Source organism: Lytechinus variegatus, chromosome 1 (genome assembly GCF_018143015.1).
Source record: "Lytechinus variegatus isolate NC3 chromosome 1, Lvar_3.0, whole genome shotgun sequence".
Lineage (NCBI taxonomy): Eukaryota > Metazoa > Echinodermata > Echinoidea > Temnopleuroida > Toxopneustidae > Lytechinus > Lytechinus variegatus.
Genome location: NC_054740.1, coordinates 69,537,528 through 69,563,244, shown reverse-complemented (window position 1 = coordinate 69,563,244; position 25,717 = coordinate 69,537,528). Strand labels below are relative to the sequence as shown.

Sequence of the window (25,717 nt, the reverse complement as noted above, 5' to 3'; positions counted from 1 at the left end):
CCCGCCATAAAAACCTTGCTTTTGATTGGCTTCCAAATCCTATGGTATTTGCCATAATGGCAAAATTACAATAGGTGTAACTTACATGCCCCTGGTTACGATTTGTCATATATAGCTACGTTTACATGTATGATCAGAATAAGATAGGCATTAACTTTTTGTTAAGCGATTCAAATATTTCCTTTGGACCTATTTTATTACAGATTGAAGCGTACATCACCTACGGCATACTGTGATTGTTGGGAGAAGTGTGAATGCAAAGCTCTGATTGCAGGACAGATCTTCACTCGTATGGAGCTTCTTGACAGGCTTATCAATGAAACCAACTTGGTTACTATACCAAACAGCAGGTACAAATTATTTTACTTAATCTGGTTCCTCTTTCTTCTCCCCCCCCCCCCCTGTTAACACCTATATGCTTGTCTGATTTTTCTCTGTCTATTCAAATCCTCTTTTTTTTGGGGGGGGTGGGGTGGACTTGTCCAAGGGAGGGCTCCCAGCCCATCAGGGAAAATTATTTTATTTTTTTTTAGTTGGGGAAAAGTCAGGGAATTCAATAAATATACTTCATATCAGGGAAAATTGCCTCAATTGAGGGGAAAAACAGGAATTTTGATCGACCCAAAGTAAAAAGCATGGTAGTCACTCAGACTCTTGACATTATTGTTTTTATACTGAAAATACATGTAATTAACTGCAACAACTTAGAAAAAATGCAAAACTGGGAATAGGTTTAAATATCAGGGAATTTTATTTTCTTGAAAAGCTGGGAACCCTGCAATGATAGCTGTATGATTATTGATTTGCAGACATTTGCGATCCAAGATGCGCAAAATGTTAGATAAAATGAGATATGTTGGGAGACTTAGTAGCAGAGCAACAGATAATTCCAGACCACATTCTGATTTTAGTCAGAAAAGTGACATCCCTGGAAATAAATATGGTTCTCCCTCCAGGTAGCCTATATTTTTTCAAGCACTAATAAAGCACTGCCCCACATGTAATATCTGTGTTGATGATCTTGAAGGACAAATCGGTCCTCATGAAAATGGTGATTGTCTTGTTACATTTCAGAGGGGATCACATTCTGCTGTTCTTGGCTCAAACCGTGGCCCGTCAGACGGTAGAACAGAGACAGTACCGCCAGTCAAGGAGTAGACTCTCTCGTAAGAATGAATCAGGTAAGTGCTCTATTTTCCTTCTTGAATACAAAAATTCTGGTTACCATGTCTAAATATGCTTGAGTAGATTACCTTATTAAGCACTAATAAATGCGTGAGGATTATAGTTCGTTAAAACAAAACCTGAGGAATAATGACAGACTCCTTTTATTGTACACCATGTTTTACAAGGTTAAGATATGTATATTACAACATTGACACATTTTAGAGACATGATATGAGTGCATGTTTTGTCTGCCTAATTGATTAAAGCATCACAACATACGTCACACTGGCCGAACTAGGGTTTAGCAGTAAGACTAGGGATCATGCAATTCATTCACCCCCCCCTTCTGGTAGCTGATCGTTCTGTACCTGTTTATTTTGTTTTCACACTGTCAATGTTTATTTGTTTGTTACAGACATTGACATGCCTGATCATAACTTGGAGCCACCCCGGTTCTGTCGTCATGCCCTTGAGAGCATCCTACAGGAATGGCAAGCTGTTAGTGCTATGATACTCAATGGATGTCAAGATAAGAAGAAGTAAGTCACTTCTCTCTCTTTTCTCCCCTTCGTCATCCCTACCATCTGGGATCTGGGATACGATCTACTTTTTAAACACTATTTGTTGCAGACTTTTTATTAGAAAAATCTGCCTGCAAATACATGTACTTGTCAATAAAATATAACAAGGACTAAAGCAAGATGCAGGTGTTTAGGCGGCGGCCTCTTCTGCAGCCACTGTTTGTAGTTCTGCTTATTTGGCAAATTAGAAGCGTGTAATTTTTTCTTTATCGCTTCTAAATGTAACTTTTTCTTTAACAGATCCCTCAAAGAGAAGAAACAAAGCTTTCCTTTTAGACATTGTCATGTTTGAGTCACCACTATTTGTGGAAAATTATTTTGGTGTTATTATAGCAGAAATCGTAATTGATGAAAACGTTAAGAACAAGGCCTTCAAAATATATAAAATAAAGATCTATCGCAAAGTATGATATGGTACGTTTGACATTACATGAAATAATTGATTTTCTGTCTCTATGCAACAGGGTCTCACTATCTGTTGTGCTTTTATTGGATTACCCCCCCCCCCCATGCCATTCAACTTGATTTTTTTTCTCAATTTGTGTGTTATACAGGGATTGTGGAGGAGGGTCTGGTCACACCCCTATACCGGAGGACCAGGTGTATCTAATGCGTCAATCTGGTACTGTCAAGTTAGACTGGTTCACCCATATGCTCATTGTCAAGTGTACTTCTTCAGTGAGTATGAGTCTGTGTATCATTCTAGATCTAGTAGGTTTGTGTCACTTGACTTTGTGAAATCATGAATTCTGTGCTGAAAAGTGAGCACAATCATGATCACCAATACAGATAAACACATTTGGGACCATGTTTTATTACCACCTGGAAAGTACCCATCACCGAGCAGAAATGCCATGCATATTTCGCTCATTTCTTCGCAATTATGCATCTTCTAAACCATGTGGCTCATAGTTATATTTTTCATAAAACACTTGTGTGGCCATTTCATGACATTCTGTTCAAATTATTTTATTTTTTAGATTGTTATTACACACAGTGTGCAAAGTTGTGCAAATTGGGAAAAATTTGTTGTTTTGTAGCTATTCCATGTGTTAACCCTATGGAAAAATCTAATTGGACAATAATCTATTTGGACAAAATTGTGATTTTTTAGCTGTTTTTTAAATGGCTACAGAACAGCTTTAAAAAAAGGAGAGAAATTGCTCCAAGAAAATGTATACTATTTGTTTAATTATATGATGTCATCCCTTTCTTCCAGGATCTTGATACCCTACTGACAACTTTGATTCGCCGTCTTCGCCATGCTCAATCTGCCACCAGTAAGGCCGAGGCAGCAGAGGTAGCCCGTCGGTTCATCCGATCCGTTGCTAGAGTCTTTGTTGTTCTCAGTATTGAGATGACCCCTGGCAAAAAGCTGTAAGTGCTTAGTCCCATTTTCTGTATTACTTGGTCTTGAGTGCTTTTCCAAAGCTTTTCTTACAGTCCCTTGCAGATTGGTCATTTTGAATATGGTTTCATATTGATTTTTTAAAATGTAGTACATGTAGGAATAGTGTATCAATTTCAATTATCCATAATTTTGTGCGTTATTGATATCCTTCAGATAAGAATTCCATTTGTAACTGGGTCAGGGGAAATATTAATAAAAGTTTGGACTGGGGATGAATTTATAAAATCTTTATGGGGCTGTTTTCTTAGCTCATCAAAAAAAGTTGTCATTAAGTTGGTGTAGTCCTATTTCTATATGTTTCACTCTTTAGTGCCCTGTAACACAAAGGACACAATCAATTGTTGAATTAATAGTAAGTCTATAGCAATTCATGTACAAAACTTTACAATCAGATGTAAAGCTGTTACACCCCCCCCCCCCCCCCCTCCAGGTCTGAGCCAGTGCAGCGTTGCAAGCGAGTGTTCCAGGCATTGATCCACCAGTCCATCACAGAGCTGTGTGAGATAGGAGATTCACTGATAGCACCTGTTAGGATGGGGGTAGCTAGACCCTCCTCACCGTTCCCTCTCTTCAACAGCCATGCTGATGCTATCCAGGTTGGTAGGATGTTATCATGCAATAGAATTCCATAATTAGTTTTTACTGTAAAATGCAATCTTATAAGAATGATAATACAGTGTAATAGATATGATTCATGATGAATCCACTTTGTAGATGGTTTGTAAGATCGGTTAGGATCATCAAATGTTATCAAATTATCAGGGGTGAGAGTGGTCACAAATAAAAGATCTGAAAAAAGCTAGAGTATTGAAATAGTCTGAAATATAAAGAGCTCCCATACTTTTTGTACAGAGGAAAACCAAAAAAAGCTGAAATGAAGATGAAAATAAAATTTAAAAAATCTGAAATCAGATAAAAATCTGAACACTCACACCCCTGATTATGCATCCATTGTAATACGGATAATTTCCTCTTTCGGATGGGATCTTTCTAGATTATTTTTGTGGTTTTCATTTTACCTGGAGATAAATATGAACTATTATTTTAATATTGTTATCAAGTTAATATTCCTTAGAAATCGAAGACAGGTGCTTGAAGCTAAGTCAAATGTCTCTGGATCAGAGAAGTCTGTTTGACTGAGGCGAAAATTGACTTACAAGATGTTATTACCAAATGCTTTTCATATTCTGATCTGACATAATTTAGACCTTAAGTTAGACAATTAATTGACTAATGGAAGGTAGAATTATGCAGAGTCTACACTAGTGTGTATATCATCAATTTGAATTCATCATTTTGCAACTACAGGGAAGTGAAGAATTGTTTTTTACGGAGCCCCTCCCAATGAGGTCTGCTTCTAGCAACCAGTCTAGTTCAAGCCACACCCATCACCATGCCCCTTCTCTGCGGACACACCCACACCGTATTACCCGTAATCGTACCATCGATGAAGACGATCAAGACATGGAGGTTGGAGAAGGCGAAGAGGTAAGTAATACCTAATCAAATGTTATCTGGGATTGATTCACAAAAATATTAATTTGAAGAAAGTCCCACTTGAATTTCTAGTTGTGTGACCGTCATACATTCACTGTCTTGGTGAATGCCCAGGGGTTGTATGCTATTGGGTAAAGTTTATAAATAATTCTCTACTTATAACGTACACAAATCTGCCACAAATGCTTCCTAGGTGCACAAAAATGAAACAAGAACAATTATGATGGAATAAAACATTAATGTTGCAAATTATAAATCTTCATGTACTTAAAACTTCATGCAGAACAATTATTACTGTACATGTACTTGGTTCCCTTGGCTGGTCTTTATGGTATTTTTACTCTGCTCTCTGGTGGGTGTTTCATAAAGTTGTTCTTAAATTACGAGCAATTTTACTGATACCTGGCGACCCTTTCTTATGAACAAAATCAACTCAAATTGAAATGTGGTATGTATCATTTCCCACAAGAAAGAATCACCAGCTGTTTATAAAGTTGCTTTTAAATTATGAACAGCTTTTTGAGACACCCACACAGTTTATGTGAATTGATATTATAGTGATTCTTCATATATGTTTGTATATTTTGTAGATTGACATGGTCGAAGGAGATATTGTGGTTGTATCCAGTGATGTACGTGAGAGGGATTCCAGCAGTGCCCCGCCCAGAGACCCTAGGGAACAACCAAGTCAAGACGATCAACAAGAAGATGACGGTGAGCTCCTTACATTCCAACTCTAATTACCCTCTATATATGAGAAACTAAACATCTTACAGCTTCATGTGTTAGCTCCAACAACCTGTGAAATTTATTGTATTGTGGCCAGTAAATACTTCATTCAACGGCATCCTCTGTCTTCTTGAGTTTACAATGTGGTATCAGATCTTCATTGTTTTTCTTTGCTAATTTGTATTTGATTTTGTTTCTTTTTTTCCCATTATGATTGTTTGTATATTTCATGATTTTATTTATATAATAAAACATATAATAACAGAAGAAAAAAAATGTGGGTTGGATGGATCAGGGAATGTATCCTTTGTGAGATGTTGATATGATTACTGGCTGAGAATGCACACCCTTCATAGAATAATAATAATAGGCATTTATACAAAACATTCTTTAAAAAATAATTTAATGTAGACTACTGATTGGGATAATCATTTTGTGATTTTTATTACTTTTTGAAACAGCCTGTAGTTGTCTTTTTCAGATGAGTGAGACGACAGAAACAGAGTGCAGTCAGAGAGAATCACATTTGCGTACAATGATAGTTAATGATGCGCCGTGCCTTGCATCGATGCCCATTTTTTCACACAAAATGACCAGTGTATATAAAAAAAAAAATAAAGGCGCACGCCATGCTTACGTGGTCTCTTGTTCATTTCGGAGGGTTGAGTCCCCTGCCTCAAGAAAGTCACTTTGATTCCTAAATCCACCCGGGAAGCAGAGACCAGTAGCTAGAGGCCAGCACTCGTGCACATCCAGCGCTATAATTGATGAGCCGTATCCAGCGTAATGAATAACAAATCATTGCAGTCAAGTTCGTCAATGAATAAAACATTCATGGTGCGCGGGACAGCCTCATACTCATAGCAACAACATCGCGAACAGCTGGAGCAATTAGACCGTTATTATTGGCCGGTTGAGCTTGGGTTTCCCCATGTATACGTGCGATTGCGGAGGAACTGTGCTGTACTTCATTATAGTGGGTATTATCGACAATGAGAGAAAGGTTATCGATATCGCTAAGTGGCAAAAAACAAGCGATTATCGACATGACTAGCAATAAATAGGTTGTCCATGACAGCTCTAGTATGTATTGTGCTATCCGTGATTTCTCCCTGATCAGTTTTACACATTGACTAGTTCAGGCTCCTTCATCCAAATGTTGATGCAGAGACAACCAAGCTACTGTAGGTAATGGGTTTAAAACTAATTCCTTGATATATAATTATATTTCTTCTTATATGCAGCTGGTAATGAGAGTGACATGGACCTAGACCTTCTAGCAGAGAGTGACTATGATAGTGAGAGTAACCATAGCAACCAAGATCAAGAAAGCAGCGCTCAGGACTCCAGCCGTCGAGGTGGCGTCAATGCTCCTAATGCTGGATCCGATGCTGGTAGGTTTGATTCAAGTTTTCGGGATCTCGGTGGCCTGTATTCTGAACTCAGACTTCCATTTATACTCTGGTCTGTCGTACCTTGAGAAAAAAATACAGTTGATATAAACATACCATGTCAAACATAAATAACATTTTCAGTTCCCGTCATTCCAACACATGTGTAATACCATATCCTATAAATTCAAAATGGATTTGAGATTATGGAATTGTGTTTTATATCATTCTGTATGTAATCATTCTTCACAATGGAAATATATGTAATGCAATACCATCAATTGTGCTCATTAGCCCGGATGCCCTAAAAAGAAGTGTCTATTGAGTTAACGTGTCAATTTTGTGTTTCAGGCGGTGGTCTAGCATCACTATTCTTTTCTGAAGATGAATCATCGTCCAATGCTGATGAAGCCGAAGAGGAAGAAGAGGAGGACAGCGATAATGAATTCAATGAGATAGAAGAAGAGACCGTCGATCAGGCGTTCAATGAAGACTCGCTGGAGAGACCGACTACAGCTAGTGCAAGTGGATCTCAAAACATTGAAGGAAACAGGTTAGGAAAAAAAATGATGCAATTCCTATTTTATCTCTTTTCCTATTAAAAAAAAATAAATTGAATATCTTGTTTTCCATTGCTCGTCAAGGTCTGAAGTCTGGTACAACATCTGTATTCATTAACTGTCTCATTTCAGAATTGTATGAAGTTATTTTGCATCTATGTGCATTAACTTGATAAAGATGTTTACTTAAGTTTTAGATTTTAAAGACCAGTTCTTCTAATATAGATTGTTACATTTCGGTGTTTTTGCATTGTATGATTGTTTTATTGAAGGAATATATAAGGCTATTAGCAGCTATTAGCATTACACAAGATGATATAACTTTGGAAGTAAGCAGTAACGAGGGCAAGGCAAGCTTTCAAAAATTGCTCTGAAACTTATTATTTTTTAAAAGGATAATTTTGAATTCAACAAGGCAGTTGAGGTAGGCATCAAAGGCAGTCAACTTCACCGCCTCTGGTTAATACAAGCCCTGGTGCCCGTTTCATAAAGAGTTGTAACTGTTGTAAATTTGCCATTATGGCAACTACCATATGGTAACATGGCTCTGCACCCAATCAAAATCAAGGTTACCATGGTAGTTGCCATAAAGGCAAAGTTACAACAGTTGTAACTCTTAATGAAACGGGCCCTGATGTGTTTTAAATGACATCTTCACTTTGATTTCTTCCTGTCCATTTGATTGTATTCAATATGAAATTGATCATTCATATTTTGTTTATAATGTAGATCTAGCCAGCCACCACACCCTCTCCAGTGGGCCTTCCGCAATCAACAGCCTCTGTCATCAAACAACTCCAGGACTAGTGGCTCTGGAGTGGTCAATGAGGTGCTAGGATCTGCCAGTACCGCTCCTCCTGTTGGTGAGTCTGGCATTAATATCCTTATCTGTGGCCCGTTTCATAAAGGCTTGTTATTTGTATTAAAAAAATGTACAATTTCTATAAAAAGTTTACGATTACCCAATCAACTGGAAAGATTTTGGTAGCTTTGAACTGTCATTTCGAATTTGTTGTTATATCAAGTTTTGTGAAACAGGCCTCTGGTAATGGAAAGGTTTTCTAAGTGTTCAGTCTTCCTTACTTTACAATTAAATATAGTCAGGGTGATGACCACCTGTCTATTAAGACCACAATATAGGTTTTACTTGAATAATTTTCCAATAGAAACATGTATTACAAGTACCTGTCCATTATAGAGCTTGTCTCCCTTGAGTGGTCCTTTGCATACAGATATTTGCTTCCTGCCAACATAGACATATAGAAAGATAGTTATTAGGGTTAGAAATTGGAAAAGGTATCCTCAAAGAGGAGAATTCAATTCTTATCTCACAGTGGAAGGAATTTGTAATTTGTACATATTCTTCTTTGCTCTTAATTTGATGTATTTATTTCCATGTATCAGTTCATTTCTGTTAAGTTGAAACCATGTTCATAAAGTAAGCTCTCAAGGGCAAGAAGTGGAATATGGGATTCTATTGCACCAACTATGTTCAGAGTTCTCAAGAACCAATTCAACTGGCAATTTTCAGAGACATTTTTTTTATTTGGATTTCATTTTGTTGTCATTTTCATTTCCAGTACCCACAGGTCTCATTTACATCGACCCCTCCAACTTGAGACGAACGACCATCTCCACGGCAGCGAACCCCACTCCACCTACCACCAACACAACTGAGACTGCTCCTACCACCACAGCAAGCCGACTAGCGAGGGCGTTTGGCATCGTGCTACGACAGGTGTCTGATCTAATGACCTCCCTACCAAACTACAAGGCTCCTGAACCTCTCACAGAAACACTAGAGATTACCGCTGATAATGCCAAAGAGCTGCAGGTAAGGATGGTAAAAGAATTTGGAAAGCATGAATGTAGCTATATCTTATGTCCTTATTCTTCTTCACTCCTCTGTATTGTACAATGCAAGCAAATGGGAGGTTAAATGCATTGCCGGCGGAAGCCAAACAATTTAGGGGGGTCCACCTGAAATTTTGGGATGGACACAGGTAAAAAATTTGACAAGCAAAAAAAAAATTCGTCAAAAAATTTAGGGGGGAAACACCAAAAATTTTTGACAAGCAAAAAAAAAAAAGTTAGCAACAAAAAATATAGGGGGAGACAGGACCCTCCCGTCCCCCGCTTCCGCTGCCTACGGTTAAATGTACAACATTCTTAGAGTTGCACACACATACTGTCCAAAATGTACTGTTGCACTGCTTAAGAGGTGACGTCACAGTATGATTCAATTCATTGTGCTTTATACGCGTAGGGCCTACCAGCTGAATTTGCACTGCATCTGTAGATACATGTATGCATGCTTGAGGGATTATACTTATTACTTTCAATATTTTTTCTTTATTTTCGTAGATAAACTTTGGAAAAATGGATTACTTTTCATATTTTCTATAACTTCTGAGGCATTGTACCACATATATAGCGAATATTCGTATTTGTGCAATGGTACTACTGTTCACATTTGGTGAAAGAAAGAAACACTCTATTCAACTCAGCTTTGCCGTGTTGAAAAGAGCATCTTTCTTACACCTCATACAAAATCTCATACCATCACACTCATGCCTATTTGTTATTTGTATAGTTGTGGATTCACTGTATTATTTACTGATATGTTTCCTGAAAACCTCTGTACAATATTCGTAGAGGTATATTTGAGATACTATGGGATATTTTTTGTCGCAGTTTTGTTTCACATAAATTTAAATTATTATAGATGACATTGCATGATGATTCAATATAATTTTAATTCAATTCATCATCAGTATCTTCATTTGATAAATTGTTCATATCTTGGGTTTTTTAACAGAATTACGTGCAGTGCAGTCTGAAGCCCACATGGGACTGGCTGGTGTGTGTGATGAACAGTACAGAGGCTCAGTTACGATATGGCAAGGCATTGATGGGAGCTACTGATCCTTCACACCCATCCCATCCAATGCGCAGTCAGTACATGCGGACTTTGAGGGGAGCAGCCCGCGATGCAGCGGCCAGGGAAGAGACGGCCTACCAGCACTCCTTGGAGAGCAGAAGACGAGGAACCCACAACAACACAGAGGAACACGGCTCCATGATGGACTACTTGACCTATGTGCTATCACTCATGAGATCGCATAACAGCGAACACTTGGGATCACTCCCGATGTTGGACATTGCTGCCATGAAGCACATCGCTTATGTTCTAGACTCCTGCATCTACTTCTTACGTTGCTTTGAGCGCGAGCCACTCTCTGAACCCTCTCAGGCATCCTCAAGCAAGCGTTCATGGTGCTTCTCCCAGGACGTTGATGGAGGCGAAACCAGCGATTCCAACATGGATGTTGACGGGGCAGAGGAAGATCGGTTGGCAACGTCTGGTCGCAAACATCCATTCTTTGTCCGATCAGATTCAACCACCTTCCTAGGTTGCCCACCACCTGATCCAATAGAGACCCCTCTCTCAGAAGCCCTACCTCTGGCTGATAGACCTCACCTACTGCAGCCAAGTGCCACCAAAGAACAGCTCTTCGGAATGCCTCAGAATCCAGTCCTTCCTACAGACTCTGAAGTAGCTTTAGGTGAGTTCATGTGCAGATGATGTATTTTATAGTTTGGTTGATGTTCCGGTTAAATATTTTCTGTAATCTGTCTTTAGTATAAGGAAATCCTTCAGAATTATTTATTATTTTTTGATACATGTACTTAACATCTCTCTTCTCTGCATTGGTAGCAGTTTTAGGCTTAATAATGTTTCATAGAGTACTATTCTGTACGTATTGGTGACAGATACATGTATGTGTATACTCCTGGAAGTAGGGGAAAGCAACATCCATAAGTTACTTTAAATCAACACTAAAAGCACATGTATTTCTTTAGTAAGTATTTTAAGAGTCTTATATAGGAAAGTAGAATATATACTTTAGTGAATAGTTTCTGCGATCTATAAAATCTGTAAATCTAATCTACATGTATTCAGGTTTTATTTGCCGCAGTGCATCAGTCTTGAGGAAAATGCTGCACATGTTTCATCATATATCTGATAAACCTTTTCATTGATTCATAGGCCACAACCAATCGGTAACAGTACACCAATCTTTCTTGGAGATCCTACCCACTCAGATGAGTGTGTCCCAGCGTCAGGTCTTGGGTCAGCCAGGCATGGATGATGACCAAGAAGAGGAAGAAGATGAAGAAGATGGGATAGAAGAAAATGAGGATGGAGCTGCTGCTGGACCGTCCACTCTGCCATCCAATGGGCCACCAGCCCCTCAGGCTCAAGGTGAAGAGGAGAGAACAGAGACACAAGAATCCTCCTCGGTAACATCAGGTAAGAAGATATTGTGAAATTGTGTAAAAATTTTGGATGTATGTGCATTTCAAATTTTAATAAAATGATATAGATCAATGTTGTTGCCGATTTAGAAATTATGTAGTCCCACATGTAGACTTTCATGGTGTTGACTGAGTGTAACATCAGAAAATAATTTTTAGAGTCATGAAAGCAGTGTATATTCTTCATTCTTTGAAAGTTTTCCAACTAAATTAAAACAATGTTTGTCAAAATAGCTGAACGTTTATGCTTTTTAATGGTCATTTGAACGGCGTTTAAATGTTTTGACTCAGCCCTAGGCAATTCTTGGTCCCTTTTTTTGGTAAAAACTGGATGAACTAATTAGAAAAACAAATGTGGAATGTTCAAACTTTTCGTTACAGGTGCAGTTTCAGCAGCCACAGGATCAACACTACCTGTAAGCCAGAGCTTAGGAGAAAGCAGTGACCTGTATCAGCCATCAGGACCATCATTTTCATCAAGCAGCTTCTCTGGTCCATCGTCAGATTACAGTCAATCCAGTGCCGCATCGGCAAGTGCTGCATCAGCAGCAAAGCCCATTTTCCAAGATCAGCCGAGGAACTTGAGTGGAGTGATCCAAGGTTCTTCTGCTCAAGAAAGTCCTGGACCGTCACATGGAAGTGAAAGTGAAGGTGGTGACTCGGTGCCAAGTGCTTTAGATGTTGCAGGAAGCAGTAGCAGCCAGGCATCCTCAGCAGGACCTTCTGGTGTTAACACTGCAGGAGGTGCTTCTGCAACAGTTGTAAGCGTGATTCGTACAACTGGATCAGTAGATAAATCTGCAGGAGATCCTCAAGCTCATAGCTCAGGAAGTAGAGAACCATTGGTCAATCAGCCAGGGCCTGTAAGGGTATCTGAGATACCTCTTCCTCCAGACCCTGTAAGGGACAGCAGTGAAGAATACTCTGGTGCTAGTAGGAATGTTAGTTTGGGTGCCCTCTTCCATGTTGGAGGAGAAGAATCCGTGCAAGCTAGTCCAATGAACCTATCTGAATCTGCCCATAGTGGACAGGCTGCAGAACCTTCGGCTTTAGAGTTGTCTAATCATGAGACTGGTGAACGGAGTCGTCCGACATCGGCTACAAGAGACCTTGATGGAGCCGATCCTGAAGATGGAGGAAGAAGGAAATCTTCAGGAAGAGGAGGTCCAACAACAATCACTGTTGACAGAGCTGATATACAACCTGTTAGCGACATTGATCAAGTCATTAGACTCACAAGGTACAGATAATAATGCTTGTAGGTTTACCATAATTGATGAGATAATTATAGGACAGTTGCCGTATACACCTGTTGAATATATTCTGAAACATCTAACATACCATTGATAGAGCATAACGATTGTCAAAGTAACCCATCTTCACAGAAAATAGTAGTAACCCCAGTTTCTTTTTATTGACAATGATTGACTTCTTATTTCATTAATGTAGGCCGCTGTCTCCACTGCTGTCAGCGGATATGTTACTTGGTAGATGGCGTCTGTGTCTAGAGCTCTTTGGCCATGTCTTCCTCGAGGATGTTGGGGCTGAGCCAGGGTCTGTCCTTAGTGAGCTAGGAGGGTTTGAAGTCAAGGAATCTCGATTCAGGAGGGAGATGGAGAAACTCCGCAACAACCACACATCCAAGGATCTCACGTTAGAGGTATGCCCATAAATGGAATGTCCATATTTCTTAAAGATCAAAACTGATTTCGTGAGAATGTCTGTAAAACCAAGATCTAGATCAGGTGGGTGTTTCGTAAAGCTGTTCGTAAGATACAAATGACCTAAGAACATGTTCCAGTCATGAGTAAAGTCCTGCGTAACTTTATGAACAGCTTTATGAATCACCCACCTGTTAAAGTTATGTAAACTGAATTTTGTGAAATCATATCTAAGCTGAAATATTATCACACTCTATGTAAGCACACTTGGGCCAGTGACCCAGTGTATTATCATTGCTTGTAAGAAGACCTGACATCTGGCTGGCTATTTTAGCTTATTTCTCAGCACTTGAAAAATTTCTTCTGGAATCATTTGGCACCTAATTTTTGTATAATACATACATGTACACTTTTTTGGTCATTCGATTGGATTTTGTACAAACTTAATTTCGAAATTGTTACCGCAACTGGAATATGTCTTTAACCCATTTGCTGCAACATTCTGTATGCGTATAGACTTTGCTTAGTGTTCAGGTGGTTGCCTGTTCCAAGCTTATAATGAAAAAGAAAAGTGCATCACAGATATGATGATGAAACTGCAATAGGAGTTACAAAGTGTGTTAAGTAAATAATTTTAACCCAAGAAGAATTCATTTTCGTTTGATTACATGCAGTGTGATTAAAGATACTTTTTCATTATTGATCTTCAGGTGGAACGCTCTCGTGACCTGCTTATACAGCAGACCATGCGCCAGCTGAACACTCACTTCAACCGGAGGAGCAGTAGCAACCTTGCTGGCCTGCCACTTGCTGTACACCGGGTGAAGGTGACCTTCAAGGATGAACCAGGTGAAGGCAGTGGGGTAGCAAGGAGCTTCTATACAGCCATTGCAGAAGCTCTGATGTCTCAAGAAAGATTACCCAATCTCGATGATTGCCAGGGTTCCAACAAGGGACCGCAATACAGTAAGTTTCTCTCTTTGAGTGTTTTTAGATTTCAATGTGGTGAAGTGGATTGATTTTGATTATAGTGAATGTGGTTGTTCATTGAATGTATAGTTTTGTTGGACTGAACTTTGGCATATTCATGTACCCATTTTAGTTTAAAATGAAATATCTTATCTCCCTTATCTCTGCTTTGCACGGTATGATGTGGGCAGTATTATATGTTACACTTATTTTCATCCCTATTCATATTATTGATACATCAATTTCATCATCTGATTAGGTCTAATCCAGAGGCTTCGAAGCAGGGAGAGGGAGAGGGAACGTCAGCGTCGCTCTGAGCTGCGAACAGGCAGCGGACGGATGGCCCAGAGTTTGGACCGTGATAGGAACACCCTGTCCTATGATGCAAGACCATTCTACCCTCGGGATAGTGCTAATTCTGATGACCGCAGTGCTGACTATGAGCCGCTTCCACCATCCAAGCAGGCTCTAGGTGAACGGCTTTTCCCGAGGGTGTATGCTCTACAACCAGTGAGTGCTTTGCCTTATATCTTTACATGCAATTAGATCTTTAGCTTGATAGGCACTGCCTTGTATTGTATAAAGATTATTTATTGCAGTTTGTAGTTTACGTGCTCGCCTATCTGTTTATTGAATTGAATGAAGGGGTAACTAAGATTAGAACTTAATAAGTTATTATAGATCCCAATCTCACATTTTGTTCACTGTGAAATGTGGCAGAATATACAAGAATGGAAAGATCCCTGGGAGATGACGTACACATTGAATTGGCATCTCTTTTCATACATACTTCTGTTCAGCCGTCACAATACATTGGTAGTGTAAAAGTTTCTACGAATACATATTCTTTGACTTACACTAATATTCTAAGAAAGCACTTAACAATAAAGGTTCAGCAAACCAAATGGAGTGAGTCCAAGAGTGCTAACATTCATGGTACCTGTATATGATGAATTTTCACTAAAGACATTCACTATATTTTTCTCAAATTTCTACACTTATGACAGTCCCATTTTCCAATATTGTTTATTGTAAACGACACATTTGTTGAGTCTGAAATTCACATTTTTTTGTGTTTGTGAAAGAATTTATCAATTTGACATTCAGACTGTATTTTTTAGCTGTGATATCTCTGCTTACTATCAAACATGTATTTTTCTATACAGTCTTTGGCCAGTATGATCACAGGTATGCTATTGGAGCTACCGCCGGCTAGACTACTGCTGTTACTTGCCAGCGAGGAATCTCTCAGGGAACGGGTGGAGGAAGCTGTGGATATCATCCTCTCTCGTGGAAGGTAACACTTGGCCTTGACTTCATTACTTATGATTGATCATAAGAATGATTAATTATTTTTATGATTAATTGCACATGAGCATCAGTGTAATTAGTCGTAAAAATCAGTTGTATGAAGAATGGAGTTAGACATTTTGTACTATGCCCTTCTGAAAAGTCTTGGTAACGCTTCTTTTTGTCCCCATATCTGAGTGATTGATCATGGGACCGATTTTTATGATTGCATATAACATGTTATTGATCATAAAAATCAGTTGCATGGTCAGTGCAGCTGGGCTTTTCTGTTCCTTTAAAAAAAAAATCTCACAATCAATGCACCTTAAATTCATACTGCTGCTTAATCATTTTACCTCAAAAGTTGAAAGATGCTGATACTTGCAGAGCCAGATGACAGATAAATGGTGGAACAAACATACCTTAAATCATGTTCATTGTCATCCTAATCATTATCATCATTATAATATTCATTGTCATCATCGTCATCACCATTATCACCATCATCAAGAGATTTAAGAAAGCTACATTAAACTTAATTTAATTGGTTTAAAATGCATTGTTTAAAAGAATGTTGAAAAGTACTATAGGTAAAACTCCCAACATGAATTTTTTTGTTGAAAGAGTCTATTAATAATAATCTATTGTGGTATGTACCATTCCTTGTCATTTCACCACAGCCGTGACGACCCTTCAGACAGCAGCCGTCTAGACCTTGACATCTTTGGTCTTGGAGAGAGAGAGAAGAGCAAGAACGAGAGCAGCGGATCAACGTCTTCAGCCATGGCGATAGAGACGGAGGACTGTGACGATGCAGATCGTGATGGTGAGGCATTGTTCTTTCAGCCCGGCAAGAGGGGATTCTACTCCCCAAGACCGGGCAAGAACACCGGGGAGAGACTCAATGTCTTCAGAAATGTCGGCAGGTATGTCATCATTTGCTCTCAATGCAAGAAGTGCAAGCAGACACTTACTGATGTTGGTTTAAAGTTCATTTTATTCATTCATGATTTTTTTTTAACCTCATTGAGGTGGAGTTGTTTACTTGAATAATTTGGTCTCTTTGAGCTGAGCTCAGAAATGTGACCTCTGTGTCTGTTTATCAGGTATGTATATTTACATATACATGGGTTCGGTACAGTTGTAATTTTTGAGTGTCAGTGCTAGCATTTTAAGCTCTTTGGTATGTTACATAAATCTAAGCGATTGATTGTAGGGCAATATTTACATTGAAAATTCACTTTGTTTACATGTCAATACAGAATATTCATATCTCGTTGGTAAGTATGCATATATGGAAGCAAAACGTTTATCATTTTGTGTTTTCTATCTGATAAACCAGGATATTGGGCTTCTGCTTGCTTCAAAACGAGCTGTGTCCTTTGACCCTAAACCGACATGTCATCAAGTTTCTACTAGGAAGAAAGGTTAGTCCGTATGTCATGAGGTCACCTTGTATTCATCCTCATTGGGTGATTTCAAGTTCAGTGTTGACCTTTTGGTGTTGGTGTTAGGTAAAGTTTTACGAGATTTACACATGAAACATAAATTGAAGGTGGTCCTGAAAATTCACTGACTAGTTGTTGTGATGTCAATAATGTGATCTGGATCAGTCTTACAAACTCATAATAAGTTTGGAGCTAGGGGAAGTAATCCAAATTCCAACACTAACACCAAGGCCAACACTGGACTTGAAATCACCCATTGCCTTCTCATAGTTTGTAGTAATACATGTGTGCTACATTTATATCATACTAAAAAAGATATGTGATAAATATTTCTTTAAAAGAAAAGGAGTCTTCAGGTGTATAAAGTTTTGTTGGGTTATCAGATCTGAATGTATTTGGGAAAAGTAAGTCATGAATATCCAGTCAGCTGTCATTAGTATGTGGGTCTACTTTAAGTCCATTGCTCTTATATTCTATTGAAAATCAAATTTCTACCATATCAAAGATATTGGAGGCTAATAGCACAAAGCTTAGCGATTGCACGTGGAACACATTTTCATAATTGAGTGCTCTGACCACTATGTCCAAACAATGGTGAAAATTGATTGTGTGATCAATTTTAGTTTTCCTGTCACTGGACCCTTGAATCTCTTTGGATTTCAGGAGATAAAGTTGACTGATTATGCAATTCCTTTCATGATACAATACCCTCCTTTTCATACTTCAGATTGGTTGGCATGACCTGGCTTTCTTTGACTCAACCCTATACGAGGGTCTACGCCAGCTACTCCTGGATGCAGAGCGAGGTCACGCTGCAAGCATTGCTGCAATGGAGCTGACATTCTCCATCCAGCTGAGTAAGGAGGAAGGAGGTCAGACGGTTGATCTTATCCCAGGAGGGAGCAGGGTTAGCGTCAATACGGACAACATCTTCGAGTATGTCAGGCATTACGCAGAGTACAAGATGGTAACCGTGGCCCACAAGTGTCTCACGGTAAGTTTATCCTACAACTGAAATGGGCCAACGATATTTGCTCCTCCCACAATTTCTCCTGCTGGAAATATACATGTTAACCCTAACCAGGCCAGGCTTTTTGGGTGTTAGCTGGCCTTCATTTTCAGAAGCATATCACTTGCTGTTATTTTTTTGTATGAAGGAGACATAAACACATAATACGTAGAGCAGTGGTAAATTGACCACCCTGATTGAATATACATGTATGGGGCCTGTTCCATGAACAACTATGGAAACTATATCGTAACTGTGATTTGCTGCAGAGCCCTGTTACCATAATGACAAAGTTACCATAGGTGTCAGTCTTTATGAAGCAGACCCTTGGCCAAATAACCTTGAGGAATGCATTTGTTCTTTCACTACCAGTTAAATTTTGGAGAGGTGCTCACTCTATAGTGATGTCACAGTGCGGACAAGTTGCACAGGTTTCTGCCAGATGAACATTTCTCTATTGAAATAAAAAGAAAAGTGTGTCAAGACTATATATGAAACGTATCTTTCTTTGTTTCAATCTACTCCCCTACCCCCACCCCACCCTCCTTTCAGTCTATGAGGCAAGGACTGTTTGATGTCTTGCCACGTAATTCAATGGATGGCCTCACCGCAGAGGACTTCAGGTTACTGGTCAATGGATGTGGCCAAGTCAACGTCCAGATGTTGATCAGCTACACTACATTTAATGATGAGACAGGCAAGCTAGGTGAGTACCCACATTGCATTATCTCTCTTTTTTTTATTAAGACTCATAGTAGATGAAAAGTGATATTTTGTGTCCATATGAATCTGCTACAACGCATAGCAAAGTTCAGGATTTTAAAAAGAGATAAAGACCCTTTATTTCCATCATGAAATTTGCAAAGAATCATTGGCCATTCCTGGTGGAATTCACTGAGTCCTATAATCATAATTACCATGGATTGATTTCAATACAGAGCAATATATCTTCTAGGTATAAGGTGGACTAAAACTCATTTTTTTAATCCTTAGGTGATGGTCACAGTAATGAAGGTAATGACAAGCTGTCAACCTTCAAATTATGGTTCTGGAGTATTGTAGAAAAGATGACAACTCAACAAAAACAAGATTTGGTGAGTAACCATGGAGATTCTTATCCACCTGTTTCCATTGCTAAGACATTATTCTCCTTTATCCCCTTTCCACACTGGGGGATTTTATCACATTGTTCAAACCTGCCCACCTATACGATTTAGTTGTATTTGTTAAGCTTTTTGAGGTGGAAGAGTGTTAGAAATCATTAAATTTCGTACAGAAAAATAGCACTGATTCACTTTGAGCACACTTTAGCAGTGCAGTACACACATATACACATGCCATCATGTGAAAATGTTATTTAGCACGCACTATATAGTATGCTTCTTCTTAGAGATCTTGTTGCGTGCTAGGGGGCTGGGAATTACAGCAGCCATTTGCACCTACATACCACAATCGAATCCATTATCGAATCAAAGTAAACTGCAAGTTCCTATGCCTTTAAATACATGTACAGTATGTGCTAAATGAATGTGGCTAACTTTTTCCATAGTTTATTTTTTGCTTTGTCATCTTGAAGATACCATCAAATAGTTTTAGAAATACCTCCTACTTTGCTATTTGACCTCCGATGATTATCGCTTCTCTGGTAAAATTATGATTAGTCACATGAAGGCCTCTTGACCACTCTATGAGCAACACATGTTCAAGAAGGGATATAACAACTCTCTATTTAGTTATTCTCTTCGATAATCCATTGAGATTCTTACAGAATTTAGTGATTATACTTTTACATGAACATTGCATGTTTAGCGTAATGATAACATCAGACATTTAGGTGTACACAAAATATAAGTTTTATAGCTGCTAATATTTTAACATAAGATGTGATACCTTGTCCAATCCCATCCCCCCCCCCCCCCCCCCCCCCCCCCGTGAAAACCTTTCTCAGATGATATCAATGTAACTTTGAATACTTTTGTTCTTTTCTTGAACCTTGCAGGTGTATTTCTGGACCTCCAGTCCTAGTCTACCAGCTAGCGCAGAAGGTTTCCAGCCCCTCCCTACCATCACAGTACGCCCACCCGATGATAACCATCTCCCAACCGCCAACACCTGCATCAGCCGTCTGTACATCCCACTCTACAGCTCAAAGGCTATCCTCAAGAAGAAGCTGTTACTTGCTATCAAGACCAAGGCCTTTGGTTTCGTCTAGATCCTTAAGGATGCTCTATGCTGTGAAGTCTCCCTTTGAATAATCAGAGCCTTGCTCTTGAAGCCTTTGATTTTAGTCTGACACCTTTATGAACCCAAAGAAGCTGTTGCTTGCTATCAAAACCAAGGCGTTTGGTTTTGTCTAATCAGAGCCTTGCTCTTGAAGCTTTTGATTTTGGTCTAATACATTTATGAAGCTGAAGAAACAGATACTTGCTATCAAGATCATTGTGTTTGGTTTCGTCTAGATCCTGTGGGATGCCTTATGCTGTGAAGTTGCCCTTTGAATACTCAGAGCCTTTGACTTTAGTCTTAATACCTTATGAAAACCTGAAGAAGCAGTCACTTACTATCAAGACCAGGGCCTTTGGTTTTGTCTAGATCCTTTAGGATGGCCTTTGCTGGGAAGCTACCCTTTGAATAATCAGAGACCTGCTCTTGAAGCATTTAATTTCAGTCTAATTCATGAACCTGCAGGAGAAGCATTTACTTGCTAAAAAAATCCAGGGCTAGTGACATTGTGACGACCTGTAAGGTGTCTGAGGCTGTTTAATGGCTCTCGGAACAACTGTAGCCCTCTTTTACCAGCATTATGACTGTTGTATGTCGTCATAATCTGGAGGAAAAGGCTCATCTAAAGCAATGCCAGACATGCCACGTCTCATGCCTTAGGTGTTATCTTTCTCCTGCCTGTATCACAGCCTATCCTCATATACATTATACACCATCCTGGTGATCTCACGCCTAGTTATGATTCCATGCCTAATATCCTCACGCATCAATGGTCTTTGAAGTTGGCATCCCTGCAGTGCTAGCAATGTGCCTAGATCTGTCAGTACCGTCTTTACTCTTGACATACCCCATCAAAAGCCTAGCTGTTTTGCTTTGTCAAAATTGCTCTTTGAGAAAGTGATGCTACCCCTACTATTTCTGAGAGGCTGATTGAGATATCAAGACCAAGTACGAGATCTAAACCACTTATTTATTTTCTGCCAGCCTATGTAAACCATTTTAGAAAAATCTCTCAGGCTCTTTACTGGCATGAGTGTAATCCTAAGATAGTGGTCTGATTCTTTTATAAAAAACACAGATATCATGAATGTTCCCTGCAGTAAGCATCAGACGTGGGCATTTCATCTTGCCTCTTGCTTCCAGCTCTTGTACTGACCAAGAGTGCTACATGTACTGTACACTTGTTCAGAATTACCTTAGGAGAGCACCGCTCAAGATGAATTTGAGGATGAAGATGCATTGGTGATTTATAGCAATGAGAACATTCCTTGACTTCATGGAATGTCCTATGCTTCATCTCCGGTTTTAGCTCTAAAATTCCTGACTAATGAATTTTTAAAAATTCACATAGGCTATGTACAGGGACTTCCCTGTTTCAATAGGCAATGGGTTAATACTGTGTGCCAGTCAATAACATCTTTCGACTGGCATGTCAATAACATCTTTAGATTGACATTTCTTCTTTGAGAACATCACAACTTCATACATTCACACGTGTGAGAATATTGTTGATGAGGATAAAGATGTTGATGTGAAAAGACATTGATTGGTTCCAACAAAGGATGGTACATGTACCATTATTGCCACTAGTGTCATGGCGTTTGGTGCACCAAGCCAATCTGTAGCCCTACTCCAGTTATGGAATTTACCTTTACTAGTTCATGCGATCCCTATGCATGCGTGGGGTATCTTTGGGATACCCCATTTCTTTTAATACAGTATTCAACTCGAGATACAGTTCATCCATTGTGCAAGGTTAATATGCTACCGCTAATCTAGCAATGAGTGTGCTCTGCGGAATGTACTACAGAAGAAAATGAAAGCGTGTGTCTTTGTTCTTTGGTGTGGAGTACTGTTCATGCATCAAAATTAAATGGTGTAGCAAAGCAAGATAGATGAACATGAGCTTGGAAGTGAGTTTGGGAAGGATGGTGGGGTAGAAATCTGTGGATGATCAAAAGAGGACACTGACAAGTAGAGCTAGAGTTGAAGGAAATTAACAATGTTTTGTCTTTGAGTTCAGATGCAATAGAAATTGTTGAATATTACAAAGATGCAAAATAACTTGAGTCAAGTAGACAAGATGTCTGTATGGTTCTGAATGACCTTCCTTTATTTTAAATATATATTTTAAATGGCACTGATTTTTGTTGTGCTTATTTTATGTTATGAGCGGACAGCTCTCAAAGTGATGTTTTTTTTCTATTTTTATTTCAATCCAGGACCCCTTTGCATGAAATTAAGTTACTATTAGTGTAACTATGCCTTCCAGTGGTCTCCATCATCTTTCATTTTGATTGTCTGCTGGGCATTGTAATCATGGTACATTGGATGATATTTTACAGTAGTAGTAATTTTTATACAATGGAGACTAGTCCTCCCTCAATGAGGTAATTGTAAGATTGGACAGACATTAAAAAGCTTTGATCAGCATCAAATATGTATCAGATTCGAGTCCTTTTGACCCCAGCAGGAATTGAGAGCGAGATTAATTTGAGTTTGACCAATATGATGCAAATATGGAACTATGTAACAAGTATAAATTGAATATACCGGTATTGTTTGATGTAGGAATGGCCCAGATAACCAAAAATAATCTCCTTGTGTGTTAATTCCATATATGTGATTGCGAGCACTTTGCATACATGTAGTTAGTTGTTAGAGAGGACATGTGATAGATCTGTTGATATTTGAATATGATTAGCGAGATTGTGCAAGATTCATTGGTATCAAAAAAGTAATAATGTACTGTGAAATCATTCATGTGTGAGCATGTGTCTGTGCTTGTCTTGGCCAATGATATGTAAGACCTGATAGGCAAGTGTAGCAATATTTCAAATCATGGAAAACTTGTTTTGCTCCAAATGTCTTAATTTTCTGTTTTTTAATGTATGGCCAGTTTGAGCTTTTATATACAAATTTCTTTTCTCCCGCAAGCTGTGTACCATACTTTTTATTTTCCACTGCACTCCAGTAGCAGTATAGTGACAAAGAAAGAAAGAAATTTGATGTTTTATTTAAAACTGCATTTCATGTCAGAAAAAAATAATATGTTTTAAAAAAAAAGTGCTGTAGTAAGAGTAGATAGACTAGAACTAAGTAGTTTAGATTTGATGCAGTGTTGATGTAGCCACTGTCAAGATTAAAGATAGATTCAATGGAACAGATTAAAGGCAACTTTAACACCTCAAAAATGTGTTTATTTTGCTTTACTTTGTACGTGAAGGTCATCTAGAAAGGTTAGATTGATTTGGTAGAGAACCTGAAAATTACCATTTCAGTGTGTATGTAATATGTACCACGGTAAGAGAGCAGGCTTATTTGTAGTCTTTGGCTGTACAGTATGGTTGATTCCTTGCTTCTGCGCTATATCATGGATACAGACGACCAGTGCCCCTGCTGTCGAGCAAGCTACATGTACCGCAGGTGGCGCAAATTGTGGAACACCCTTTTAGAGTGTGGCAAAGGAATTTTTCCCTTTTTTCACATTATGATTGTATATTCGAAATGCCTCAGAAATGGTTAAATGCATGTAAAACAAACATTGAGACTCGTGTGTCGTTATGAATACAAAGAATTATTCAGTTGTGAAAACCCAGTGAGATTTCAGTTTATGTGATTATGAGTGGGATCCAAAGCATCATATACTTTAAGTATTGATATGTTATCATATAAATTTATATTCATCAGTCAACGTGAGTGGAAATACCAAATGTCTCATATTGGTATTTTCATCATGTCAAACAATCTTATCTTAATTAACACTTTTGGGGCAAATGTGAAAAATATAGAATGAAATTTTGCCAATGGACAACGGGATTTAAACCTCTTGGCTTACAGACATGCTTATTCACTAGTTCAGAGAGAGAAGGGGGGAGAGAAGATGAGAAGGAATGTTTCACCACTTAACCCTAATACTCCGGGGGTAGGGGGGCATTATGTCCCCTCCCCCTGTAGAATTTTTTTCGGTACTTCCTAATGCCTCAAATTTTTTATTCTTCCCACATATTTTGATACCAAATTTAAGGCAATCAGACCTACCATGCTGGTGTCAGATTACATTTACCGAACATGTCACCGAAATTTCGCTATTTCTCTATATGAGTGCATTACCCCATGGACAAAATCAGGAGCTTTTCCAACTTGTGTGAATACTTTTCTAGTGTCATCATTACTTCAAATAGTGTAAATATTTACCTCACACACACCCACATCCACATACTTCTTTTTTTAGCTTGAAGATATAGTGGTACTTAAAGAAACATTGCAATGTTTGATACAAAGCATTTTGGGGCAATATAAAATGAAATGTTATTTTGTTGATTAGCAAAGAACGCTTGACAAAAAAAAAAGAAATGCATAAGAAAATCGAAAAACAATAATATATATTTTAATAATTACGACAACCTATCTTTTTTCTTTTGGGAGTTGATGACGTACATGTAGAAATGAAAGATATTTATACCAAAAATTACTATTCCTGAGGCTTTATTTTAGTGAGAAATACCCAAATCTTAATTTACTCTCATAAATTAGCATTAACTAATTACATGCAATAAAAAAATTAAACGACTTTCATAAATTCAGCTGTACAGCTTAGTAGATTACATTATTCTTGACCCTTGTGTGAAATTTTGAGACAATCTGGCTACCCATGGCCAAGATCTGGGGGGTAAAAACAAGCTTTGACATACCCTGGGAGTATGAGCTAGCTAGGGTTGAGTAGCAAACCAATTAATGGGACTGTTACATCTGGCTATTTAAAGGCTACTGCAGACCTTATGATCGGGCTACCACCCAAATTAAAGATTAAATCATGAAACAAAATTTTTAATTCATCATGAGAATTCATTAATAAAAATGATTATTTCTCCCCCTTCATAAAGTCACAAGTAAAACCCTACATGTAATTGTGCTGTTTCAGACTGCAGAATGAAAGGAAAGAAAATGGCACTGAAATAGCACACGTCCCAATCGCAGATAAATGCTCAAGGGAACACCATTATGGCGGCAATCGCAGGCAACACTTGTTCATGCGTGTACCCCCTTCCGCGATCTTGGCCCCTGAAAGCACGATCGCCTCAAAAATTTGGATGCATGTAATAGAGCCCGATGTATATTACAAGCCCAGGGGGGGCACTTCCATTCACGAGTGGATACCATGCGCGACCATGGGGTCTCGAAAAGCACCCTAAACACGTAATTTTCATATTCTGAAAATGCACCCCTCTTAATAAGTATTGGCGTGTGAAACCCTACCCTTAACAAGTCTTGGAAACAAAACGATACTCTTGGCAAATATTCCCTGAAACGAACCCCTAAACAAGTACAGGAATGTTTTATTGTTATGTGTCCTTCGGTCGTCGGCTTTACCTTATTTGGTTTAGTACGACCCCACCTTCTACACCTCGCGCAAATCGGACTCTAAACACGTATGGGGCAGAAAGGACATCCTTTATAA

The 25,717-nt window shown here is 38.7% G+C and overlaps 1 protein-coding gene across 2 annotated transcripts in view; it reads left to right on the top strand.

Annotated features, from left to right (window-relative positions):
- LOC121421298 (E3 ubiquitin-protein ligase UBR5-like) overlaps positions 1 to 20,354 on the top strand; it is a 42,718-nt gene extending 22,364 nt beyond the window's left edge. For both annotated transcript variants that reach the window (XM_041615976.1, XM_041615982.1), the window contains exons 26-50: positions 204 to 350; positions 1,075 to 1,181; positions 1,583 to 1,706; positions 2,303 to 2,426; positions 2,968 to 3,125; positions 3,590 to 3,755; positions 4,468 to 4,647; positions 5,247 to 5,370; positions 6,630 to 6,779; positions 7,128 to 7,329; positions 8,066 to 8,199; positions 8,917 to 9,170; positions 10,155 to 10,902; positions 11,388 to 11,651; positions 12,038 to 12,896; positions 13,106 to 13,316; positions 14,028 to 14,283; positions 14,546 to 14,796; positions 15,453 to 15,583; positions 16,257 to 16,502; positions 16,919 to 17,003; positions 17,752 to 18,018; positions 18,586 to 18,739; positions 19,027 to 19,127; positions 20,033 to 20,354. In XM_041615976.1, the coding sequence (XP_041471910.1) occupies positions 204 to 350; positions 1,075 to 1,181; positions 1,583 to 1,706; positions 2,303 to 2,426; positions 2,968 to 3,125; positions 3,590 to 3,755; positions 4,468 to 4,647; positions 5,247 to 5,370; positions 6,630 to 6,779; positions 7,128 to 7,329; positions 8,066 to 8,199; positions 8,917 to 9,170; positions 10,155 to 10,902; positions 11,388 to 11,651; positions 12,038 to 12,896; positions 13,106 to 13,316; positions 14,028 to 14,283; positions 14,546 to 14,796; positions 15,453 to 15,583; positions 16,257 to 16,502; positions 16,919 to 17,003; positions 17,752 to 18,018; positions 18,586 to 18,739; positions 19,027 to 19,127; positions 20,033 to 20,245 (5,656 nt within the window). In that variant the 3' untranslated portion in view covers positions 20,246 to 20,354. The remainder of the gene's footprint in view (positions 1 to 203; positions 351 to 1,074; positions 1,182 to 1,582; positions 1,707 to 2,302; positions 2,427 to 2,967; positions 3,126 to 3,589; positions 3,756 to 4,467; positions 4,648 to 5,246; positions 5,371 to 6,629; positions 6,780 to 7,127; positions 7,330 to 8,065; positions 8,200 to 8,916; positions 9,171 to 10,154; positions 10,903 to 11,387; positions 11,652 to 12,037; positions 12,897 to 13,105; positions 13,317 to 14,027; positions 14,284 to 14,545; positions 14,797 to 15,452; positions 15,584 to 16,256; positions 16,503 to 16,918; positions 17,004 to 17,751; positions 18,019 to 18,585; positions 18,740 to 19,026; positions 19,128 to 20,032) is intronic.
- The last annotated feature ends 5,363 nt before the right edge of the window (positions 20,355 to 25,717 follow it).